The 22,984-nt window shown below is 40.7% G+C and overlaps 1 protein-coding gene across 7 annotated transcripts in view; it reads right to left on the bottom strand.

The window, feature by feature from the left end:
* Nucleotides 1–21,670, bottom strand: part of ULK4 (unc-51 like kinase 4) — a 609,379-nt gene extending 587,709 nt beyond the window's left edge. For 4 of the 7 annotated variants that reach the window (XM_032408919.1, XM_032408921.1, XM_032408920.1 and 1 more), the window contains exons 1-5: nt 21,586–21,670; nt 17,188–17,381; nt 6,106–6,205; nt 3,909–4,048; nt 2,100–2,262 (exon numbers count right to left, since the gene is read on the bottom strand). In XM_032408919.1, coding sequence (XP_032264810.1) covers nt 2,100–2,262; nt 3,909–4,048; nt 6,106–6,205; nt 17,188–17,325 — 541 coding nt within the window. In that variant the 5' untranslated portion in view covers nt 17,326–17,381; nt 21,586–21,670. Of the gene's footprint in view, nt 1–762; nt 1,360–2,099; nt 2,263–3,908; nt 4,049–6,105; nt 6,206–15,750; nt 15,946–17,187; nt 17,382–21,585 lie in introns of those variants that run through there. The other 3 variants (XM_032408923.1, XM_032408922.1, XM_032408924.1) reach the window with 3 other exon arrangements.
* Nucleotides 21,671–22,984: the final 1,314 nt, after the last annotated feature.

Raw genomic sequence — 22,984 nt, 5'->3', positions numbered from 1 at the left:
AACAACTTTGTTAGGCATTTGTATCAATCCCCAAAACAAATCTACCTCGCAGGGACCTGGTAAGGTAAAAAAGGTTGTAGGAAAACATGCACATGACTATATGCCTTCATGTGTATTCCACATTTTTAATGGTTTCTAATTTTAAGGTTTCATTTACAAGGATACGTAAGAATACAGAGGTTTTAAAAATCCACGTGAGTTAGAGGTGTGGCACAATTCTAGGTATATTCTTCTTTTTTAAGTTAACAATTTAAATAATCAAAAGAACCTTTGATTATAATATTTTCATTAGAATAGGTTAAGTTATATAGCAGTAACACCCCAAATTCCCACTGGCTTACCAACAAAGATCTATTCATTACTCCAGCTACACATCCACCACAGGTCAGCCCAGGGGCCCTGATCCTCAGAGTCACTCAAAGAGCCATCTCAACACATGCTTCCTCCATCACCAAGACAGGGGGAAAAAATGTAGCAAACTGCACACTGGCTCTGAAAATGCCCACCTCAAAGTAACCCCCACACTTCTGCTCACACTTCCTTAGCTTCCACAGGGAGAAGATACAATCCAGGAGAACAGGAAATGTTTAGTGAAGAACACTAAGGAGTGCCACTTAGACTTTATACAAAGTTTAATACTACAGAGAAGTAGCAAATTCTTGAGTTAGCATGTTCCCTTATTTACTGATGAGAGAAACTGAAGCCTAGAGGGTCCCCTAATATCCCGTAAGCCACACGGCTGAGCGGTTGCAGAACACCCACCAGAATTCCACCGAAAAGCCTCCCATCTTCCAATGAGAATGTTCTTTCCATGAAGTGAGTCATCCCCAATCATTTGGAAAATAAAATTCCACTGAGGTAAATCTTCCAGCAAATAGTATCTCCAGGGCCCATTACAGCCAGGGCAGCAGTCTCATGTGGCCTCAGGGTTTAAAGCTCTCCTGTGTGACATTTTTGCTATGCTATCACATTTCATACATACATTCACTCATGCAGCAAACACTTAGGGAGGGCCTATTTGCCTTTACTTTGCCAGGTCCTGAGAAAGCAAACATAAATAAGACCCCCAAGATGCCCAAGCACCCTGCCCAACACTTAATAGGCACATCATTTATAGGTGTTGAAGGTGAATGTCTGTCTTCCCCGATTAGAATGCAAGTTTGGTTAGACCAGGGATTTTTGCCTGTTTGTTCACATCCATATTTCCAGTATCTAGAACATGTCTAAATTTCTGTTGACTTATGCACTTTATTTCTTCTCCCTTCGACATTGAGTTAATAAACATACTAATGAACAAATGAATATGAAGTCCCTACCAACACAACTGCATGAGAAAAGACAACATAGAAAAATGATTACGCATGTTAAGTTTCACGACAGATTTACACATAGAACATTACAAAAGAGGGGCGCCTGGGTGGCTCAGTCAGTTAAGCATCCAACTCTTGATTTCAGCTCAGGTCATGATCTCAGGTTGTGAGACTGGGCCCCACATCAGCTCCACACTGGGTATGGAGCCTGCTTAAGATTCGCTCTCTCCCTCTCCCCCTCCTGCCCCCAGCCCCACTCACATGCGTGCTCTCTCTCTCTCTCTCTAAAAAAAGAATATTACAAAAGAGATATCACTTCACAATCTCCCCTCAAGTACAGCAACTCTTAACACCCCAGGCCCCATCTCACTGGCAAAACCACCTCCCAAGAATGCACCCTAACAATCTCCCTTAATTTCAGAGCATCAGCTACTCATCAATGTTGAAAAAATATCTACTGAGCTGAAAGTGTGGGCCAGGCACTGTTCTAAGTACTGAGGATACAGAAGGAAGCAGGACAAAATGGCCATCCTCATGTTTAATGAGTAGTCAGCGACACAGAAAGCCAAGGATAGGCTATAGGCTTTGTTAGAGATTCCCTGTACTTTACACAGTATTGGACCTATGTGAAAACCTTTGGGTTATGGACAAAGCCATCCCCATATCCAGACTTCTACTCACCATTATTTTCAATATATTATTTTGGCTGGCAAAAACATAAGGTCGACATTATCTCCTAAACACGTGACTTGGGCAGCGCAGGGTTCTGATCTGTAGCTCTCCACATACCTTTGGCTCTAGTTTTTATGGTTTTCTTCAGTACATTTTCCCCGCTATCACCTCCTCCTTCTTCTGCTGCCACCAAAGCAAAGAACTCTTCCAAATTTTCACCTTCCACTTTGGCCAAGCAAAAATTACTAAACTTCAACGTGCCAGGCCCTTCCAAGAGTATCTATAAAGATGAAAAAATAAAGGTGTTCAGAAACCAGTTCCATTTGTACTCGCACTCCCATCAGTACCTCTTCACATCCCACTGAAGAACTCAGGAGCATTGGCCTTCTTGCTTCATACTACTCAAAAGATTAAATGCATACAAATTTTTAAAAGCAGCTAAAGAAAAAAATTAATTGGGGGCGCCTGGGTGGCTCAGTCGTTAAGCATCTATCTTCGGCTCAGGTCATGATCCCAGAGTCCTGGGATCGAGCCCCGCATCGGGCTCCCTGCTCAGTGGGGAGCCTGCTTCTCCCTCTGCCACTCCCCCCACTTGTGTACCCTCTCTCGCTGTGTCTCTCTCTGTAAAATAAATAAATAAAATCTTTTTAAAAATAAATAAATCCAATATTTTAATAATAGAATCAAATATTAAACTGCCCATTCTCAGATGTATACAATGAACACATCATAACCATAGAGGGAAACCACATGCCTTTGGGAAAGATAAAGAACAATGTATACGGGACAGTCTATCCTCACCACTCCTCCATGACAGCTGAAGGAGGATTTGAAAACCCACCTGTCCAAGGTGTTGTTTACTCACAGGCTCAAAACTAGGGTTTTGAAGTTAGAGATCTAGCCTTAGGTCCACCATTTACTACCAGTCTGAACTGGAGAATTTACTTAACCTTTCTAAATCTTGGTCTCTTCACCTGTAATTATGTTCCCATATGGAGGGCCTACAATAATAATGTTTAACAATATTCAACTTTTTATTTCATCATGTACAATTTAACAAAGTAGCAACTCAAACCAAATCCCTAAGAATATGTACTTATAAATAATAGATGCCATTGATTGAAAACGCCAGAAAGTGCCCTAGAAGCTTAACCTAAATATAGTACGGACTCCATCTCCAGATCATAAACAAGGAAGCCAAGGCACAGAGAGAGAGAAAGGGTAACCTGCCCAGGGTCAGACAACTTCTAAATGTCAGTGTCACCTGTGATTCTGAAACTAAGCAGGTTTCATGTCTCTACTACACTGAAGCACATTTAGTTATGGATCATTAATTTTACCAGAGAAGAAGCTATTTGACCCATAGTGCCACTAATCAAACAACAAAGCCAAAAATCCATTATCAAGCTAAAATAATGGCTCATAATCTTATAATTTAAGAGCTTAGCATCTTATTTTATAGAGCTACTGAGCTCATCATTCACAGTATACCTTGGCAGCAATAATAATTACTCAAAGGACTCTGAGAGGAGGGGAGACTTCCCATTCTAAAAGCTACTTCAATAGGTAGCTAAAATATGGCACTATGTTTTTTATTTTAAAAATATATTAACTCAAGGGGCTCCTGGGTGGCTCAGTCAGTTGGGCCTCAACTCTTGGTTTCGTCTTGGGTCATAATCTCGGGTAGGGGGACTGGCTCCATGCTCAGCACAGAGTCTGCTGGAGATTCTCTCTCCCTCTCCCTCTGCCTCTTCTTGATAGCACTCGCTCTCACTAAGATAAATAAAATCTTTAAAAGAAAAAAATTAACTCAATTTCCAGATGGTCTATATTTTATCTAAATTTTATCTAAAAATAAAAACACCTTTGAGAAAGCACTATAACGACGACAGAAGCAGTTAGGAAATGAAAACTTTTATGAATTACCTTGCCAGGAGAAACGTCACAAAAGAGAATGCCAAGGTGATGAAGATGATGTAATCCAGTAATGAGGTCAACCCCAAATTCTCTCACAACATCTTCTGGGAGGTTTTCATCTTGAGCAATAACCATTTCTAAGGAACCACCTGCAAGTTGATTAAAATCACCCATTTTAACCCACCAGCATAACACAGTGCCTCCAGGAGCTTCCATGCTGGGAGATACTGAGCCTTTAAAAAATGAGCAAACAGTACACATGGACAGCCTGACAGGGGAAATACATGTGTGAATGAACACAGTGGTCCAAGCACCCTAAGAGGAACTTGTGTCCACACTCCAGAGCCAGCTTCCAGAGAATTATGCTTAGGCTGGAGACTAGTCAGTAAGCAAGCAGGTGGGATGCAGGGAGAATCCCTCTGGTGCTATGATTTCTTACTCAGCCCTCAGGAATTGAACAGCTACAAAAATTAGTGGTAAATACTAATACAAACTGTGCATTTAAAACACATCATGCAAAGTCTAGCCACATTTACTCCTGTGCAAAGTTAATCACATGCTACAAAGTACTGCATGGCAGAAAAGAGGCCTTTCCTTAAGAGAAAATCCCAACCCTTCAAGTAATATCACTGAGGAAATAAAACGTCAAAGGCAGACACACTGTGAATTCTATTTCTATACTCTTCCAAGGTCCTGCTCATATTTCTACCATCTAAGTGCCAGGAACAAACTCTTTTTTTTGTTGTTGTTGTTCCAAAACATCAAGATTCCAACAGGAGCCAAGTTCCGAGAAACATATAGAACACTGCACATAATGTTTCTTCCCCAGAGCACTTTTTTCTTTGTGAAGATTGTATATCCCAGGCAGCTGTCCTCACTTGGGCTCAAATAAAACTCTTCTGCTTTCTCTTAAAAAGAACAGAAAAGAGAAGAGAGAAAAAAAAGAGGAGGGGAGAGAGAAGAGAGAAAAGGGAGAAGAAAAAGTCTTGGGGCACTTGGGTGGCTCAGTAGGTTAAGTGTCCGACTGTTGATTTCAGCTCAGGTCATGATCTCAGGGTTGTGAGATTGAGCCCCACATCAGGCTCTGTGCTGGGCATGGAGCCTGCTTATGATTCTCTCTCTCTCTCTCTCCCCACCACCCAAGCCCCCCCCCCACCCGAGCCTGCACACACTCTTAAAAGAATAAAAAATAAAAAATAAGTCTCAGCTGTCATCTGAAAGTTCAGTCAGAATACCATGATGAAGGTAGGAGGTATTTTGAAGTTTATTTTGTTTCAGTGGGTGAGGACCCACTCCAAACGAAGGCATAAAGTAGTAAGGCTAGGACGATGGTCAGGGAGCAGAAATAATGGCTGAAGCAAAAAGGAACACAGGGAAAGTCCCCTGATCACCTCAACAGCGTGTTCGACTGTGCAATTAAGCCATAGTCCTTTCCTATTGATTCAGAAAAAATAAAATGCAAGTTACTATTCCAGATAACCTCTTTCATGATTCAGTCTTATAAATTCTAAGTTCCAATATAATGAGTAAGACTCATAAAGCTAGAAATTACAATATATCTTAATATTTAATGATCCTTTATTACTCAATATATAAATATAAGTACGCTAACAGTGGTCCTTTTTCCCTGAAGACACTGAAACTAAAAGCCCAGATAATATCAGTATCTTCAGTTTTATCCCTATATATATAGTCCCAGAAAGTTGTATCAAGCAAGAGTTATAATAAGTTATCTCTAATTATTGTTAGGTGGTGGTATTTATTGTTGGTTCATCTTTGTACTTTTTCACATTGCTTAAGTTTTATAAACAGCAAGCATTCTCATCATAAAAAGATGATCACTTTATAAACTAATTGCCTAACTAATAGCTACTTGACCTAAAATACTTGGTTTTTATTGAATAGGAAAACTTGTTTGATAAGTTTATCACTAAAAAATACTTGTAAATTTTTATGTAGGTGATTTAGTAATATTTTATACCAAAATAAAGTTAAGCCCAAATTGAATTTTACGTTCTCCCTCTTATCAGACATCTTGGCTCTTTACCCTACCCTAACAACCAAACAACGTATGTGCAAGTGAACAGTCAAGAGTATCAAGTGCTTATCTTTGCAACACAAAAGGAAAATAACAAAACCTACATCATATGTTTTTTCAAAACTACATAAGGTGGATATATCTGTAGCACTTCTTACACACACTTACCTGTGCAGAGTTCCACCACTAGCCAGAGATGATTGCTGGTTTCATACCATTCGTGAAAAGTTACGATATTCTTGTGTTTAATTTCATGGGTGAGACGGACCTACAAAAACACAGCATTCACACACACACACACACACACACACACACACAGAAAGTTCTTAAAATCCTCGTATCTATTAAGAAACACCTAAATACACAAATGGGAAGTGGGTAACAAGATAGCAGAATGTGGTGGAATTTGGTGGAATTTTATTCAGACATTAAAAATGATGGGTCTGAAGGCTGGTGACATGGAAAAATGCTAATTTGATGTACAATCTTAAAAAAAAAATTGTGCAATACACTTTTGTGTATTTGTGTAAACACAACACTGCAAAAGAAATGTTCATAGGAAAATGACCAAAAGGAATACATCAAAATAGCTGTTATGAGCAGAACTGCTAGTGATTTTTTCTATTTTTTACATTAAGTACACAGTACTTTTTATAATCAGGAAAGAAATAATTTTCAAGGAAGAAAAAAAACTTTTACTACGTAAAAATAACCTCAAGGCTCAATAACACAATAGTTAAATTATTTATCAACTGACAAAATATTAGCCCAACTTTAAGACATTTAATTTTGTATCATAATGACAGTATAATGTTAAATGAAAGAGGCAAGAAACAAAATTATATAATACCATGATTTAAAATTTTTTTTAAAAACTCACAGTAAAAAAGACTAGAACAAACAAACCAAAACAGGACTGCCTCAGGTGATGAAACAATGCTTTTTTTCTTGTACCCATTTTTCTAGACTAAAAAACAAGAGTGAATTCACTATCTATCTATAATGATGATGTATTACTTTGAAAATATTTACTGAGTTTTTAAAAAAAATTTTTTTTTAATTTTTATTACTTTGAAAATATTTAAAATAATTCTCAAAGGATTCTACAATTTTATTCTTAAAAATATCCTTGTGAGGGGCGCCTGGGTGGCTCAGTTGGTTAAGCAACTGCCTTCAGCTCAGGTCATGATCCTGGAGTCCCAGGATCGAGTCCCGCATCGGGCTCCCTGCTCCGCAGGGTGTCTGCTTCTCCCTCTGACTCTCCCCCCTCTCATGTGCTCTCTCTCATTCTCTCTCTCTCAAATAAATAAATAAAATCTTTAAAAAAAAAAAAAAAAATATCCTTGTGAATCCCAGTACCAATTCACTCAGGTTATTAAAAGAAGAATCATTACAATGAGCACACTAATCTTAAAATGTACATTTCCATTAGATCACGAGAATACCTGTGCACCAAAAACAAGAGTGAATTCAAAACAAAGTAACAGGGCGGAGCAAGATGGCGGAGGAGTAGGAGACCTGGATTTCCTCTGGTCCCAGGAATTCAGCTGGATAGGGATCAAATCATTCTGAACACCTACGAACTCAACAGGAGACCGAAGAAAAGAATAGCAACAACTCTCTGAACAGAAAAGCGACCACTTTCTGGAAGGTAGGACGTGTGAAGAAGTGAATCCAAGGTGATATTCGGGAGGATAGATGGGGGAAGGGGCCTCTGTCGGCCGCTTCTGGCAAGTGATAGAGCCCCGGAGCACAAAATCGGAACTTTTAGAAGTCGGCTCTGCTGAGGGACGTTGCTCCAGTGGCTAAGCGGGGGGTGGAACCCTCGTGGGACAGTATGGTCTCGGGACCCTTGGTGTCACAGAAACACCGGGGGTGCCTGAGTGCAGCAGAGCTCCCAGGTATCGGAGCGGGGAAGCCGGCTGCAGAACAGAGCCAAGGCAGGGGCTGTCAGCTCGGGGTTGCCATAAACTGTGATCCGGGGCAGTCGGGCCACTGCTCCTCCAGCAGGGACCCAACAAGCAGCAGATCCGGGGAGACTCCCTTTCCTCCCCCGGGAGGAGCGGCACAGGAGCGCACCGCAGGGATCTGCTGGGTTTGGAGACTCCACACGGGGTCAGGTGCCAGAGATAGAAATGTGCGGTCACAGGCCAGGTGAGCACGGAGTGCGGCCGGAGACCGGGGAGAGGGGAGTGATTGCTTTTCTCTGAGGGCGCACTGAGGAGTGGGTCCCTGAGTTCTCGGCTCCTCCAGGGTGGAGATTGGGAGGCCGCCATTTTCACTCTCATCCTCCAAAGCTGTACGGAAAGCTTGCAGGGAACAAAAACTCCCAAGAGCAAACCCCAGGAGATTACTTAGCCGGGACTGGCAAGGGCGGGGCAATTCCGCCTCCTGCAAAGACATTTGGGAACCACGGCAACAGGCCCCTCCCCCAGAAGATCAGCGAGAACATCCAGCCAAGACCAAGTTTACCAATCAATGAGAATGGCAGAACTCCAGCGCTAGGGGAATAATGCACATAGAATCCATGGCTTTTTTACCATAATTCTTTAGTCTTTCAAAGTTGTGAGTGGTTCTATTCTCCTCTGGACACAATGACAAGACAGAAAAAAATCACCTCAACAAAAAGAACAAGAGGTAGTACTGACTGCCAGGGACCTACTCAATACGGACATTAGTACGATGTCGGATCTAGAGTTCAGAATCATCACCTTAAAGATACTAGCTGGGCTTGAAAAAAGCATGGAAGTTATTAGAGAAACCCTTTCTGGAGAAATAAAAGAACTAAAATCTAACCAAGTCGAAATCAAAAAGGCTATTAATGAGGTACAATCAAAAATGGGGGCGCTAACTGCTAGGATAAATGAGGCAGAAGAAAGAATCAGTGATATAGAAGACCAAATGATGGAACATAAAGAAGCTGAGAAAAAGAGAGATAAACAACTACTGGATCACGAGGGCAGAATTCGAGAGATAAGCGATAAAATAAGACAAAACATTACAATAATTGGGATCCCAGAAGAAGAAGAAAGAGACAGAGGGGCAGAAGGTATATTGGAGCAAATTATACCAGAGAACTTCCCTAACTTGGGGAAGGAAACAGCCATCAAAATCCAGGAGGCACAAAGAACCACTCACAAAATCAATAAAAATAGGTCAACACCCCGACATCTAATAGTAAAACTTACCAGTCTCAGAGACAAAGAGAAAATCCTGAAAGCAGCTCGGGAGAAGAGATATGTAACCTACAATGGTAGAAACATTAGATTGGAAACAGACCTATCCACAGAGACCTGGCAGGCCAGAAAGGACTGGCAGGATATATTCAGAGCACTAAATGAGAAAAATATGCAGCCAAGAATACTATATCCAGCTAGGCTGTCATTGAAAATTGAAGGAGAGATAAAAAGCTTCCAGGACAAACAAAAACTAAAGGAATTTGCAAACACGAAACCAGCCCTACAAGAAATATTGAAAAGGGTCCTCTAAGCAAAGAGAGAGCCTAAAAGCAACATAGACCAGAAAGGAAAACAGACAATATACAGTAATAGTCACTTTACAGGCAATACAATGGCACTAAATTCATATCTTTCAATAGTTACCCTGAATGTAAATGGGCTAAATGCCCCAATCAAAAGACACAGGCTATCACACTGGATTAAAAAACAAGACCCATCGATATGCTGTCTGCAAGAGACTCATTTTAGACACAAAGACACCCCCAGATTGAAAGTGAGGGGGTGGAAAACCATTTACCATGCTAATGGACACCAAAAGAAAGCTGGAGTGGCAATCCTTATATCAGACAAATTAGATTTTAAACCAAAGACTGTAATAAGAGATGAGGAAGGACACTATATCCTACTTAAAGGGTCTACCCAACAAGAAGATCTAACAATTGTAAATATCTATGCCCCTAACATGGGAGCAGCCAATTATATAAGGCAATTAATAACAAAAGCAAAGAAACACATTGACAACAATACAATAATAGTGGAGGACTTTAACACCCCCCTCACTGAAATGGACAGATCATCTAAGCAAAAGATCAACAAGGAAATAAAGACTTTAAATGACATACTGGACCAAATGGACTTCACAGACATATTCAGAACATTCCATCCCAAAGCAACAGAATACACATTCTTCTCTAGTGCCCATGGAACATTCTCCAGAATCAATCACATCCTAGGTCATAAATCAGGTCTCAACCAGTACCAAAAGATTGGGATCATTCCCTGCCTATTTTCAGATCACAACACTTTGAAACTAGAACTCAATCACAAGAGGAAAGTCGGAAAGAACTCAAATACATGGAGGCTAAAGAGCATCCTACTAAAGAATGAATGGGTCAACCAGGAAATTAAAGAAGAATTTAAAAAATTCATGGAACCCAATGAAAATGAAAACACAACCGTTCAAAATCTTTGGGATGCAGCAAAGGCGGTCCTAAGAGGAAAGTATATAGCAATACAAGCCTTTCTCAAGAAACAAGAAAGGTCTCAAGTACACAACCTAAATCTACACCTAAAGGAGCTGGAGAAAGAACAGCAAATAAAGCCTAAACCCAGCAGAAGAGATATAATAAAGATCAGAGCAGAAATCAATGAAATAGAAACCAAAAGAACAGTAGAACAGATCAACGAAACAAGGAGCTGGTTCTTTGAAAGAATTAACAAGATTGATAAACCCCTGGCCAGACTTATCAAAAAGAAAAAGAGAAATGACCCAAATCAACAAAATCATGAATGAAAGAGGAGAGATCACAGCCAACACCAAAGAAATACAAACAATTATAAGAACATATTATGAGCAACTCTATGCCAGCAAATTAGATAACCTGGAAGAAATGGATGCATTCCTAGAGCTGTATCAACTACCAAAACTGAATCAGGAAGAAATAGAAAACCTGAACAGACCTATAACCACTAAGGAAATTAAAGCAGTCATCAAAAATCTCCCAACAGGGGCGCCTGGGTGGCTCAGTCGTTAAGCGTCTGCCTTCGGCTCAGGTCGTGATCCCAGGGTCCTGGGATCGAGCCCCGCATCGGGCTCCCTGCTCGGCGGGAAGCCTGCTTCTCCCCCTCCCACTCCCCCTGCTTGTGTTCCCTCTCTCACTGTGTCTCTCTCTGTCAAATAAATAAATAAAATCTTTAAAAAAAAAAAAAAAAAAAAAATCTCCCAACAAACAGAAGCCCAGGGCCAGATGGCTTCTCAGAGGAATTCTAGCAAACATTTAAAGAAGAATTAATACCTATTCTCCTGAAACTGTTCCAAAAAATAGAAATGGAAGGAAAACTTCCAAACTCGTTTTATGAGGCCACCATTACCTTGATTCCAAAACCAGACAAAGACCCCATCAAAAAGGAGAATTACAGACCAATATCCTTGATGAACATGGATGCAAAAATTCTCACCAAAATACTAGCCAATAGGATCCAACAGTACATTAAAAGGATTATTCACCACGACCAAGTGGGATTTATCCCTGGGCTGCAAGGTTGGTTCAACATCCACAAATCAATCAACGTGATACAATACATCAACAAAAGAAAGAACAAGGATCATATGATCCTCTCAATAGATGCAGAAAAAGCATTTGACAAAGTACAGCATCCTTTCTTGATCAAAACTCTTCAGAGCATAGGGATAGAGGGTACATACCTCAATATCATAAAAGCCATCTATGAAAAACCTACAGCAAATGTCATCCTCAATGGGGAAAAACTGAGAGCTTTCCCCCTAAGGTCAGGAACGCGGCAGGGATGTCCACTATCACCACTGCTATTCCACATAGTATTAGAAGTCCTAGCCACAGCAATCAGACAACAAAAAGAAATAAAAGACATCCAAATCAGCAAAGAAGAAGTCAAACTCTCACTCTTTGCAGATGATATGATACTTTATGTGGAAAACCCAAAAGACTCCACCCCAAAACTGCGAGAACTCATACAGGAATTCAGTAAAGGGGCAGGATATAAAATCAATGCACAGAAATCAGTGGCATTCCTATACACCAATAACAAGACAGAAGAAAGAGAAATTAAGGAGTCCATCCCATTTACAATTGCACCCAAAACCATAAGATACCTAGGAATAAATCTAACCAAAGAGGCAAAGGATCTGTACTCAGAAAACTATAAAATACTCATGAAAGAAATTGAGGAAGACACAAAGAAATGGAAAAACGTTCCATGCTCATGGATTGGAAGAACAAATATTGTGAAGATGTCAATGCTACCTAGAGCAATCTACACATTCAATGCAATCCCCATCAAAATACCATCCACTTTTTTCAAAGAAATGGAACAAATAATCCTAAAATGTGTATGGAACCAGAAAAGACCCCGCATAGCCAGAGGAATGTTGAAAAAGAAAAGCAAAGCTGGCGGCATCACAATTGCGGACTTCCAGCTCTATTACAAAGCTGTCATCATCAAGACAGTATGGTACTGGCACAAAAACAGACACATAGATCAATGGAACAGAAAAGAGAGCCCAGAAATGGACCCTCAACTCTATGGTCAACTAATCTTCGACAAAGCAGGAAAGAATGTCCAATGGAAAAAAGACAGTCTCTTCAACAAATGGTGTTGGGAAAATTGGACAGCCACATGCAGAAGAATGAAACTGGACCATTTCCTTACACCACACACAGAAATAGACTCAAAATGGTTGAGAGACCTAAATGTGAGACAGGAGTCCATCAACATCCTAAAGGAGAACAGAGGCAACAACCTCTTCGACCTCAGCCGCAGCAACTTCTTCCTAGAAACATTGCCAAAGGCAAGGGAAGCAAGGGCAAAAATGAACTATTGGGACTTCATCAAGATAAAAAGCTTTTGCACAGCAAAAGAAACAGTCAACGAAACCAAAAGACAACTGACAGAATGGGAGAAGATATTTGCAAATGACGTCTCAGATAAAGGGCTAGTATCCAAAATCTATAAAGAACTTATCAAACTCAACACCCAAAGAACAAAGAATCCAATCAAGAAATGGGCAGAAGACATGAACAGACATTTTTCCAAAGAAGACATCCAAATGGCCAACAGACACATGAAAAAGTGCTCAACATCGCTCAGCATCAGGGAAATCCAAATCAAAACCTCAATGAGATACCACCTCACACCAGTCAGAATGGCTAAAATTAACAAGTCAGGAAACGACAGATGTTGGTGGGGATGCAGAGAAAGGGGAACCCTCCTACACTGTTGGTGGGAATGCAAGCTGGTGCAACCACTCTGGAAAACGGTATGGAGGTTCCTCAAAAAGTTGAAAATAGAGCTACCATACGATCCAGCAATTGCACTACTGGGTATTTATCCCAAAGATACAAATGTAGGGATCTGAAGGGGTACGTGCACCCTGATGTTTATAGCAGCAATGTCCACAATAGCCAAACTGTGGAAAGAGCCAAGATGTCCATCGACAGATGAATGGATAAAGAAGATGTGGTATATATACAATGGAATATTATGCAGCCATCAAAAGGAATGAGATCTTGCCATTTGCAACGACGTGGATGGAACTGGAGGGTGTTATGCTGAGCGAAATAAGTCAATCAGAGAAAGGCAAGTATCATATGACCTCACTGATATGAGGAATTCTTAATCTCAGGAAACAAACTGAGGGTTGCTGGAATGGGGGTGGGGTGGGAGGGATGGGGTGGCTGGGTAATAGACACTGGGGAGGGTATGTGCTATGGTGAGCGCTGTGAATTGTGCAAGACTGTTGAATCAAAGATTTGTACCTCTGAAACAAATAATGCAATATATGTTAAGAAAAAAAAAAAAAAAGATAGCAGGAGGGGAAGAATGAAGGGGGGGAATCAGAGGGGGAGACGAACCATGAGAGACGATGGAATCTAAAAAACAAACTGAGGGTTCTAGAGGGGAGGGGGGTGGGAGGATGGGTTAGTCTGGTGATGGCTATTAAAGAGGGCACATTCCGCATGGAGCACTGTGTGTTATGCACAAACAATGAATCATGGAACACTAGATCAAAAACTAATGATGTAATGTATGGTGATTAACATAACAATAAAAAATTTTTTAAAAACTCAATAACAAAGATGCAAGAGGCTGTCAGTAAAAAAAAAAAAAAAAAAAAAAAGAATCTAAGTTGCCTCAGGGATTTTTGCTTTCTCCCTTCAAAATCCCATGAAATATGGAAACTAAAACCACAAAAATGTGTGCTTTATTAATAAACCATCCAGACTCCAAATTGGTGACAACTACCCAAGTGCTTTGGATCCTTGTTTTCCGATTCTCTTAAACACACACACACACACACACACACAAATTCTACTGTCACTCACATTCAACACAGGCTAATGGGTCCATTGATGCATAGAAATACAGAGCTCCCTATTTTAAAAATGGGTAAGTGATACACTCTAGGAACAACTACGTGGGCTCATATTCTAACACAAAGGGAAATGAATCCACATAATTTAGAATACAGATAAGGAGAAAAACAAAAATCAGAGTGACCAAGAGAATTTGAGGAACACCTTATAATAAACTCCTAATAAAGGGCCAGAAGAGAATGGGGAAAACACAGGGTGAGCATGTTTAAATGGATCCCCACTGATTCAGGCACTAGAAGTGGGAGGTCCTGATGACAAGTAAAGGAGGTGTGGAAATTCCAACAGAAATCAGGCCACAGCCCAGCCACCTACACTCCCTATCACTCAGTATATGCCAAGTACCTACTCTTCCAGATGCTGGTCCACCTCAGCTCTCTCAATCTCTCCAACCACCCATCTGTTGAAATGATAATATACTCTTTATGCTGGATTAAATATATTAATAAAATGTCCTTTCCATGTGGCTACTATGAACTTTAAAGTTAGATTTGTAGCCCCCATTATATTTCTGTTGGATTGCATTGTTAGGTTTTGACTAAGAGGTGTAACATCTCCAAAATCTTGCACACACCCTAGCCTGTGACCACCACTCCTTGACTTTCCAGCTCACTCACTCTAGTACTCCAATTCTGGTTCCGTTCAGACATCCACACTCCACATATACACAAGCAACTGAGGTCAACACAAGCCATGCTGACTGATCCAGCTTCAATTTAGGATCCCCAATCTCAAATGGCCCCAGCCAGTCTGTCCTCCAAGTGACAAATCACACTTTTGCTTCCCTCTTACCTGGAACACTGCCTTCCCCCACCCCCTCAACTGAGGACTTAGCTTCTCATCTCAGAGAAAACCTCATTAGAAGAGAAATTCCTTGTGTTCCTAGCACCGAATTCTACAAACTAACCTGTATCTTGTCCCATATACCTGTTTTCCCTCAACAATCCACACTCCTTACAAAAGCCAACCCCTCCTCAAACCCATCAGAATAGCTACCTTCAAGACAAAAACAAAGAGAATAACAAGTGTTGCCACCAAAGATGTGGAGAAATGGAATCCTTTGTGCACTGTTGGTGGGAGTGTAAAATGGTACAGCCTCTGTGCAAAACAGTGTGGTAGTTCCTTTAAAAAAAAAAAAAAATTAAACCTAGAATTCCACTTTCTGGGTATATATCCAAAGGACTGAAAGCAGAATATGTCCTGAAGACATACGTGTACACCCATGTTCACAGCAGCATTATTCACAATAGCCAAACGGTAGAAGCAACCCAAGTGTCCACAGACAGGTAAATGGATAAGAAAAATGTGGTATATACATACAGTGGAATATTATACAGTCCTATGACAGAAATTCTGACACATGCTACAACATGGATGAACCCTGAGGACACCATGCTAAGTGAAAGAAGTCAGTCATAAAAGAAAGGAGGTATGATTCCACTTACATGAGGTACCATTCAGAGACAAAGTAGAATGGTGGTTGCCTGGGACTGGGGAAGGAGAAATGAGGAATTATTGTTTAATGTGTACAGAGTTTCAGCTGTGCAAGATGACAAGAGTTCTGGACAATCCAGCAACATACCCTGGGTATTTACCTAAAAGAGTTAAAAACTTATGTCCTCACAAAAACCTGTACACAGATGTTTACAGCAGCTTTATTCACAACTGAAAACAATCAAGATGCCCTTCAATAGGTGAATGAATAAACTGGTACATCTATGTGATGTTGTTCATCAAAAAAAAAAAAAAAAAAAAAGACACGAGCTATCAGCCACAAACAGACACAGAAAACTTACATGCGTATTGCTAAGTTAAAGATGTCAATCTGAAAAGGCTACATACAATTCCAACTATATAACATTCTGGAAAAGGCAAAACTATGGACATAAGAAAAAGGTCAGTGGTTGCCCAAGGTTAGGAAGAAGGGGGAGGGATGACTAGGTGGAGCACAGTAGATTTTTAGGGCAGTGAAACTCTTCTGGATGATACTATGATGATAGATACGTATCATTACACATTTGTCCACAACTGTACACCACCAAGAGTGCACCCTAATGTCAACTATGGGTTTTGGGTGATTATGATGTGTCAGTGTGGGTTCATCATTTGTAAAATATGGGCCACTCTGGTAGGGATGCTGACAATGGGGAAGACTATGCATGCAGGAGGACAGTGAGTAAGTGGGAAATCGCTACACTTTAATTTTGCTGTGAATCTAAAACTGCTCTTAAGAAATTAACTTTTTAGGGGCCCCTGGGTGGCTCAGTTGGTTAAGCATCCAACTCTTGACCTCAGCTCAGGTCTTGATCTCAGGGTCATGAGTTCAAGCCCCATATTGGGCTCCACGCTGGGCATGGAGCCTACTTAAAAAAAAAAAAAAATTAACTTTAAAAAAAATGAATTCTAGAGATGGTGATGGTTGTACAGCATAATGAATGTACTTAATATCACCAGCTAAACACTTAAAAATGGTCAAGATGGTAAATTTTTTGATACATGTATTTTACCACAATGGGGGGGGAAAAAAGCTAAGTTTGGTCCAGAGCCTGGGCTATAAATTTTAAACCCAAGTCGCCTCACCCAACGTCCTTCCTTTGGCAAGCTTCATAAATCACATACTAAATTTATAAGTAAGTGATCTAATATAGAGTATATTCTCCCTGACTCTTCCCAAAAAAATAACACTAAGTTGATAATTACTTAGGTATGTTTATTAGTCATTATTCAAGATTGGTGGCACTAAACAGACAGAAGGTCACCCATTACAGATTGAAAATGTGGTATTTTCTATAGTGAGTTCAATGGCTTCTGTTTAATGCTGCTACCTCTCCTTGATCATAACTCTGTGTTTTCCCAGAGGGAGGGAAACATACTTGACTTACCCAATTGGTTATTTCAGGCCTTTTGCACTTATCAGTACAAAGAATAGCTACAAAATTGATTGTTCCCTTCCGCCGCCCTTTATAAACAACGGTGTTGCTTCCTCGGCCAATCTCCTCATACAGAATAAAGTTTTCCATCTCTGGGCTGACTTCTCACATTGGATAAAATGACAGCCTAATGGCATCTCTAGTTCCTAAAAGGTAAACAAAAATAATACTTATAAATGCAAGCTAGTTACATGATTAATTAGCCTAGGATACTTAATACGTAAACCTAGTAATTCTATAAACTCAGAAAATTCACCTAAAAGTGTTGGATATGAATGTCTTTTGTAGGGTGAAGAAAAAAAAAGCTAAGGGGAAAATAAAACAATTGACAAACCAATACTCAATTTCCTTCAACAAGATCTCAACAAAAATGATGAAAATGACAGCTATTTCCAACACATGTAACAAAAAGAGGGATGAATGAGATGCCAGCCAATGTATCTTGATACTTTTCTTTCATTCTTGTTACAAAGGTAGGCACATTGTGTCAATATCTGTATAGAATGTGGCAATATATGACCCACCTAAACCTCAAATTATGAGTCGCAAATGAGACAATGTATGTTAAAATACTTTATAAACAAATATGGAATGATATTTCCATCTAATCCACAGAGATTCTAAGAGTCAATCCAAATATTATTTGAAGTAAGCTGTCACCAAACTACTGGGTCCTGGGCCAAATCCAGCCTGCTGCTGCTTTTGTAAATAAAGTTTAATTGGAACATAGCCACACCCATTCATTTATATATTGTCTAAGGCTCCTTTTGGGCTACAATTACAGAGTTGTGACAGAGTAATGGCCTGTACACATTCTAAAAATTCTAAAATACCTACTATCTGGCCCTTTACAGAAAAAGTTTGCCAACTCCTGTTTTAAATTTAAACAAACAAACAAAAATTTAACCAATCACTTCATCATCTATGATATAAGCAGTTAAGAGAGTTCATTTTCTTGGCCAATTTGTCCTAATTTGCATTAATGAATAGGAATTGATTTAGTCTTATCAGATTTTATTTAGAATTGAAGTACATTAGTGGATTCAGCATCTTGAACAATACATTTACAATATAATCAGAGTATTTACTCGATTGGCAAAATATATTTTAAATTGGCATCTCTTTGGAAGGATTTCATATGCTAGACTATAGAAAGTGTTCCAGAAATTATCCAGTAAGCTGTAAGATACACTCTTTAAAAGCAGCTGTTTCTACATGGTATCCAGTAAGTCAGAACCTAATTATAGGTTAATTATAGGTTAACCTAAATGTAGAAGAATGTAAAAGAGAAGTTAATGAGTATGGCATTTCTTTTTGAGCAGATGAAAATGTTCTGGAATTAGTACTGATGGTTGTACAACTTTGTGAATACACTAAAAATCCTTGAATCGGGGTGCCTAGGTGGCTCAGTCAGTTAAGTATTTGCCTTGGGCTCAGGTCATGATCTTGGGGTCCTGGGATTGAGCCCCTAGTGCTCCCTGCTCAGCATGGAGTCTGCTTCTCCCTCTCCCTCCCATCCCCATGCTCGCTTGCTCTCGCTCTCTCCCCAATAAATAAAATCTTTTTTAAAAACTCACTGAATTGTACATTATAAATGGAGACTGTATAGTATGTGAATATCTCAATTTTTTGTTGATATAATTGACAAGTAATTTTAGTTGAAAGTGTACAATATGATTTGATACATTTATATATAAGACTATGATTACTACCATAACATTAGTTAACACCTCTATATGTCACATAATTATCACTTTTTTGTGGTAAGAACATGTAAGATCTATTCTCGTAGCAACTTTTAAGTACATAATACATTATTGTTTAGTATAATCACTATGAAGTACATCAGATCTCCAGAATGTATTTTCTGTTGTAGGCCATACAAAAACAGGCTGAGAGCCAGATTTAGCCAATAGGCAGCAGTTAGTCCTGTCCTGGTATAGGTAACCAGTAATCTGAGAATCTAGGAATAACTAATTCTATGATTCCATCTTCCAAAGAAATTAAAATTTACTGCAAAGTGGGAAAAAAATTCTACTATAAAAATGTATAGGCTAGTAGTTACATTTAGTTATTTGGATTACAAACCTGGTCTCTATATCAAATCAGAAGAACTCATACTAATGACAGCAAAATTCTTTAAATTCTAAGTAGAAAAGATGTGGGAGAAATCCAAATTTAAATCAGTTAAAATCCAAAAGTGGCACAGATAGTATCTATTTATTTTAATGAACACTTTTACTAAGTTCCCTCTATGTTCCTCTCTTCCTAAAACCCATTCATTAAAAACCAATACTGACTCATGACCTGCCAAAATGCAGCCCAGACAGGAGTAATTTTGTGGCAACAGGTCAACATTACATAGTATGCAATATAACCAAAGTAAGATTAAATTGACAATATGTTAAGATGGAAAAGCTATTTAACCAGAAAAAATAACCAGAGACCTTTAAATGCTCACAAATTGGATACATTAGGATACACCAGGATAAGGTGTTGAAATAAGTTTTTATATAAGATAAAGAATTGAGTCCTTGAAAATAAGGTTTTAAACCACAAGAAAAAAAATTAAATCTTCAAAGTTTGAATTTGATTCAGCCAAATTATTTTCCTCAATCTTTTACTGAGTAGTGGCATCTAGGCAGACCATGCCTGAAATTAATGAAATGCACCAATTACAAAGTCGGCTTAGGTAAGGGTGGTTTACTATGGAAGCACTTTCCCTCTCTGGGGCTCAGTTTCCTTAGAGTAAAATAAGAATTGGATCAGATGATCTTCTAAGTTATCTTTGAAGTTTGAAATTCCAGGCTTTTAGATTCTTTTTGGCTCACCCCAAGACCATTCTCACCTGAGACTTCCTAAAATGCATTTAAAAAAAAAAAAAATACGTGACCTCTTACATTGTAAAATAAAACACAAATACAGAAAACCCCCACAAAATAAATGTATAGTTTAATGAATTATTATAAGGGGGACATCCTTGTGATCACCACCCAGGTGAAGAACATCACTTTGCCTGCTACTCCAGAAGTCCCTTCCTGAGCCTATGGCAATCACAACTCCTCGTCCTTTCCAAAAGCAATCACGATCCTGCCTGTCACTGTTATTACTTCCTAGTGTTTATCGTTTTCTCACCAAGTGTGCATTTCCACACACCAGTTTAGTCTTCCCCCATTTCATAATTTTTTTTAAAGATTTTATTTATTTATTTGACAGAGAGAGACACAGCGATAGAGGGAACACAAGCAGGGGGAGTGGGAGAGGGAGAAGCAGGCTTCCCGCCGAGCAGGGAGCCCGATGCGGGGCTCGACCCCAGGACCCTGAGATCATGACCCGAGCCGAAGGCAGATGCCCAACGACTGAGCCGCCCAACGACTGAGCCACCCAGGCGCCCCCCCCTCTCCGCCCCATTTTCTAAAGGCGTGCCGCGTCTTTTAAAACTCTCAATCTACAAGTTCACCGAGGTATTATCAGAGAAGCCAGAAGTCAGAACGAATCACACTTAGGAGCAAATGAGGCATTTAAGATTCAGGGGCCGGGCCTACAGTCAACAAACGCTGAAACTGACCAGGTGCTAGAGGCACGCAGATAAAGACCAGAACCCTCCCTTCACTTACCTCTATCCTCAGATCATTAACTCCTCAACTAGCAGCTGCTGTCCCAGCCCAGACCTATTGAATCAGAAACTTTGGAAGCAGAGCCCAGCCATCTGTGGTGTAACTCACCGCCCCCCACCCCGGATGCACGCTCAACTTCGCTAACCACAGGCTAAAACAACCTTTTTCGAGGGCATAAAAGGTAGCAGGCACTGTGCCAAACATTCAACAGATGCTCCTCCTTGACAGGCCGAATTAACTACAGGCTTTAAGCTTAGTCATCTCGAAAGTGCAGGCGCTGAATCGCTGCATAAACACTCCTCACTCCAAGAAGCTCATGACCAGCGAACTGGCGGCTTTCACTGTCTCTCTACGTCCATGGACATCCGTTAGCACAGCCGGCTTAGAACTCGGGAAGCGTCGCCAAGGTTTTAAGGGGAAAAACTCCGAATCTGGGGCGTCCATAAAGTGCATCTCCCGAACCCTACAGTCCCGAATCCAACCCCCCTCCCGCACCTAAGTCCTCGAAGAGGTGTCCCATATGCCCGGAACCAAAGCCTCAAGAAAACTATTTAAGGTTTTTATTTTAACACGATAACAAAGCAGAGCCCGAAGAGAGAAGACGCCAGAGACACAAGGTTCACAGAGAGAGGGCAGGTGGATGGCGCCCCTCCAGGCCTGTAGTGTCCCCCGCACCCGCTCAGGAAGACGCGAACCCAAATTCGTAGATCCTAAAACTGCCACCGACACTCACCCGAACGCTCGGTGGGGAGAAGCCGCCCACCCGGTGGAAGGTCCCCGCCACCGCGCGAGTCTAGTATTCTAATGCTTCAGGGCAGGTCCACTGGCCAAGGCCCGGGGTGAAGCAATGGAGCAAAGTGGAATGCGCAGGCGCAGTTTAAGGTAGTTCGGGTCCAGCACCCCTCTGCGTTTGGATTCGCCCATCCCGTCTCCAGGGCAGCACGCAGAACGCCGGAAGTAGCGCAGGGCGCTGACTGGCTAAGCAGTTTGAGTTCCTATTGGCTGGGGCCCGGAAGTGGGGGGCCGAGGCAAAGCGTTTGTCCAACCTAATTGGGGGTGGGGACTGGGGTTTTGGGCGGGCAGGGCACCTGCTTGGGCAATAGGTACGCAGTTGGGGGCTATGAAAGCCTGGGCCCTTGTCATTTCTTCCTGCCCCACACTGTCCTCCTCTGTTTCCTTTCATTCTTTTTCTGACGCTTGCCGGAGCTCAAGGACGAGGCGACATAGTCTGGGTAACTAATGGCTCAGAAAGAAGCCGGTTTCTCGGGTTCCTCACCCTTTAGAAAAGAGAAGACTATGAATTACCTTGCTTCTTGCACACGAGAAAACAGCCCAGATCCTCCATCTCGAGTTGATTGCTTATGGCTTTTAAAATTCCACGTCCTCAAATTCCAGCCACGAGACACGTTAACACCAACTCCCCTCTTCCTTCAAGTTAGGTCAGTGGTTCTCAAACTTTAGCATCAGAATCACCTGGAACGTTTGTTGAAACACATTTCTGGGCCCACACACAGAGAGTCTAATTCTGTGCCTCTGGATGAGGCCCAAAATTCTGCATTTCTATCAAGTTACCAGGTGATGTGGATGTTGCTGATCAGGAAGCACGCTTTGCAAACCTGATGTGGAGGAGCTGGGCATCTCTGATCTCAGGTCAATCATAGCTACTCTTCGACTTCTAACCCTTCCTACCTTCTCAGGAATCTTTCTCAGTGGCTTCTGCTTTCAGGATAGAACTTGGAAATACTTTCTAAATGACATGAGCAAAAGGCCAAAAGCAGTGGAGAATGAAGAATGCCTTCTGAACCCTGAGGCTTTTTCTGCCCAAAATTGATGGCAGCAGCTGTTCTTCTAATCTTTGGTGAAAAAAAATTGGCAAGGTTCCCTGTTGGGGAAAGAGATTTGCCTAATACCTGGCAGAAGAGAAGGTCTCCCAATAAAAGAGCTATCTTAGTGCCTTATTCCTTCTAAACAAAGTTCACTAATCAATAACCCCCCAAAATGTGTTATAAACACTGAATGAGCCTTTTAGTACCTTAGTCTTGCATGTGAATACATAGCCAGAAATATCAAGATAGATGGGGAAAGATCCTAACATGAAAGAGATTAAAAGAAGCAAAGCAATGAAACAAAAA

The sequence above is a fragment of the Phoca vitulina genome, unplaced genomic scaffold, assembly GCF_004348235.1.
Source record: "Phoca vitulina isolate PV1807 unplaced genomic scaffold, GSC_HSeal_1.0 scaffold10, whole genome shotgun sequence".
NCBI classification, from domain to species: Eukaryota; Metazoa; Chordata; class Mammalia; order Carnivora; family Phocidae; genus Phoca; species Phoca vitulina.
This window is presented reverse-complemented; position numbering and strand designations above follow the sequence as displayed.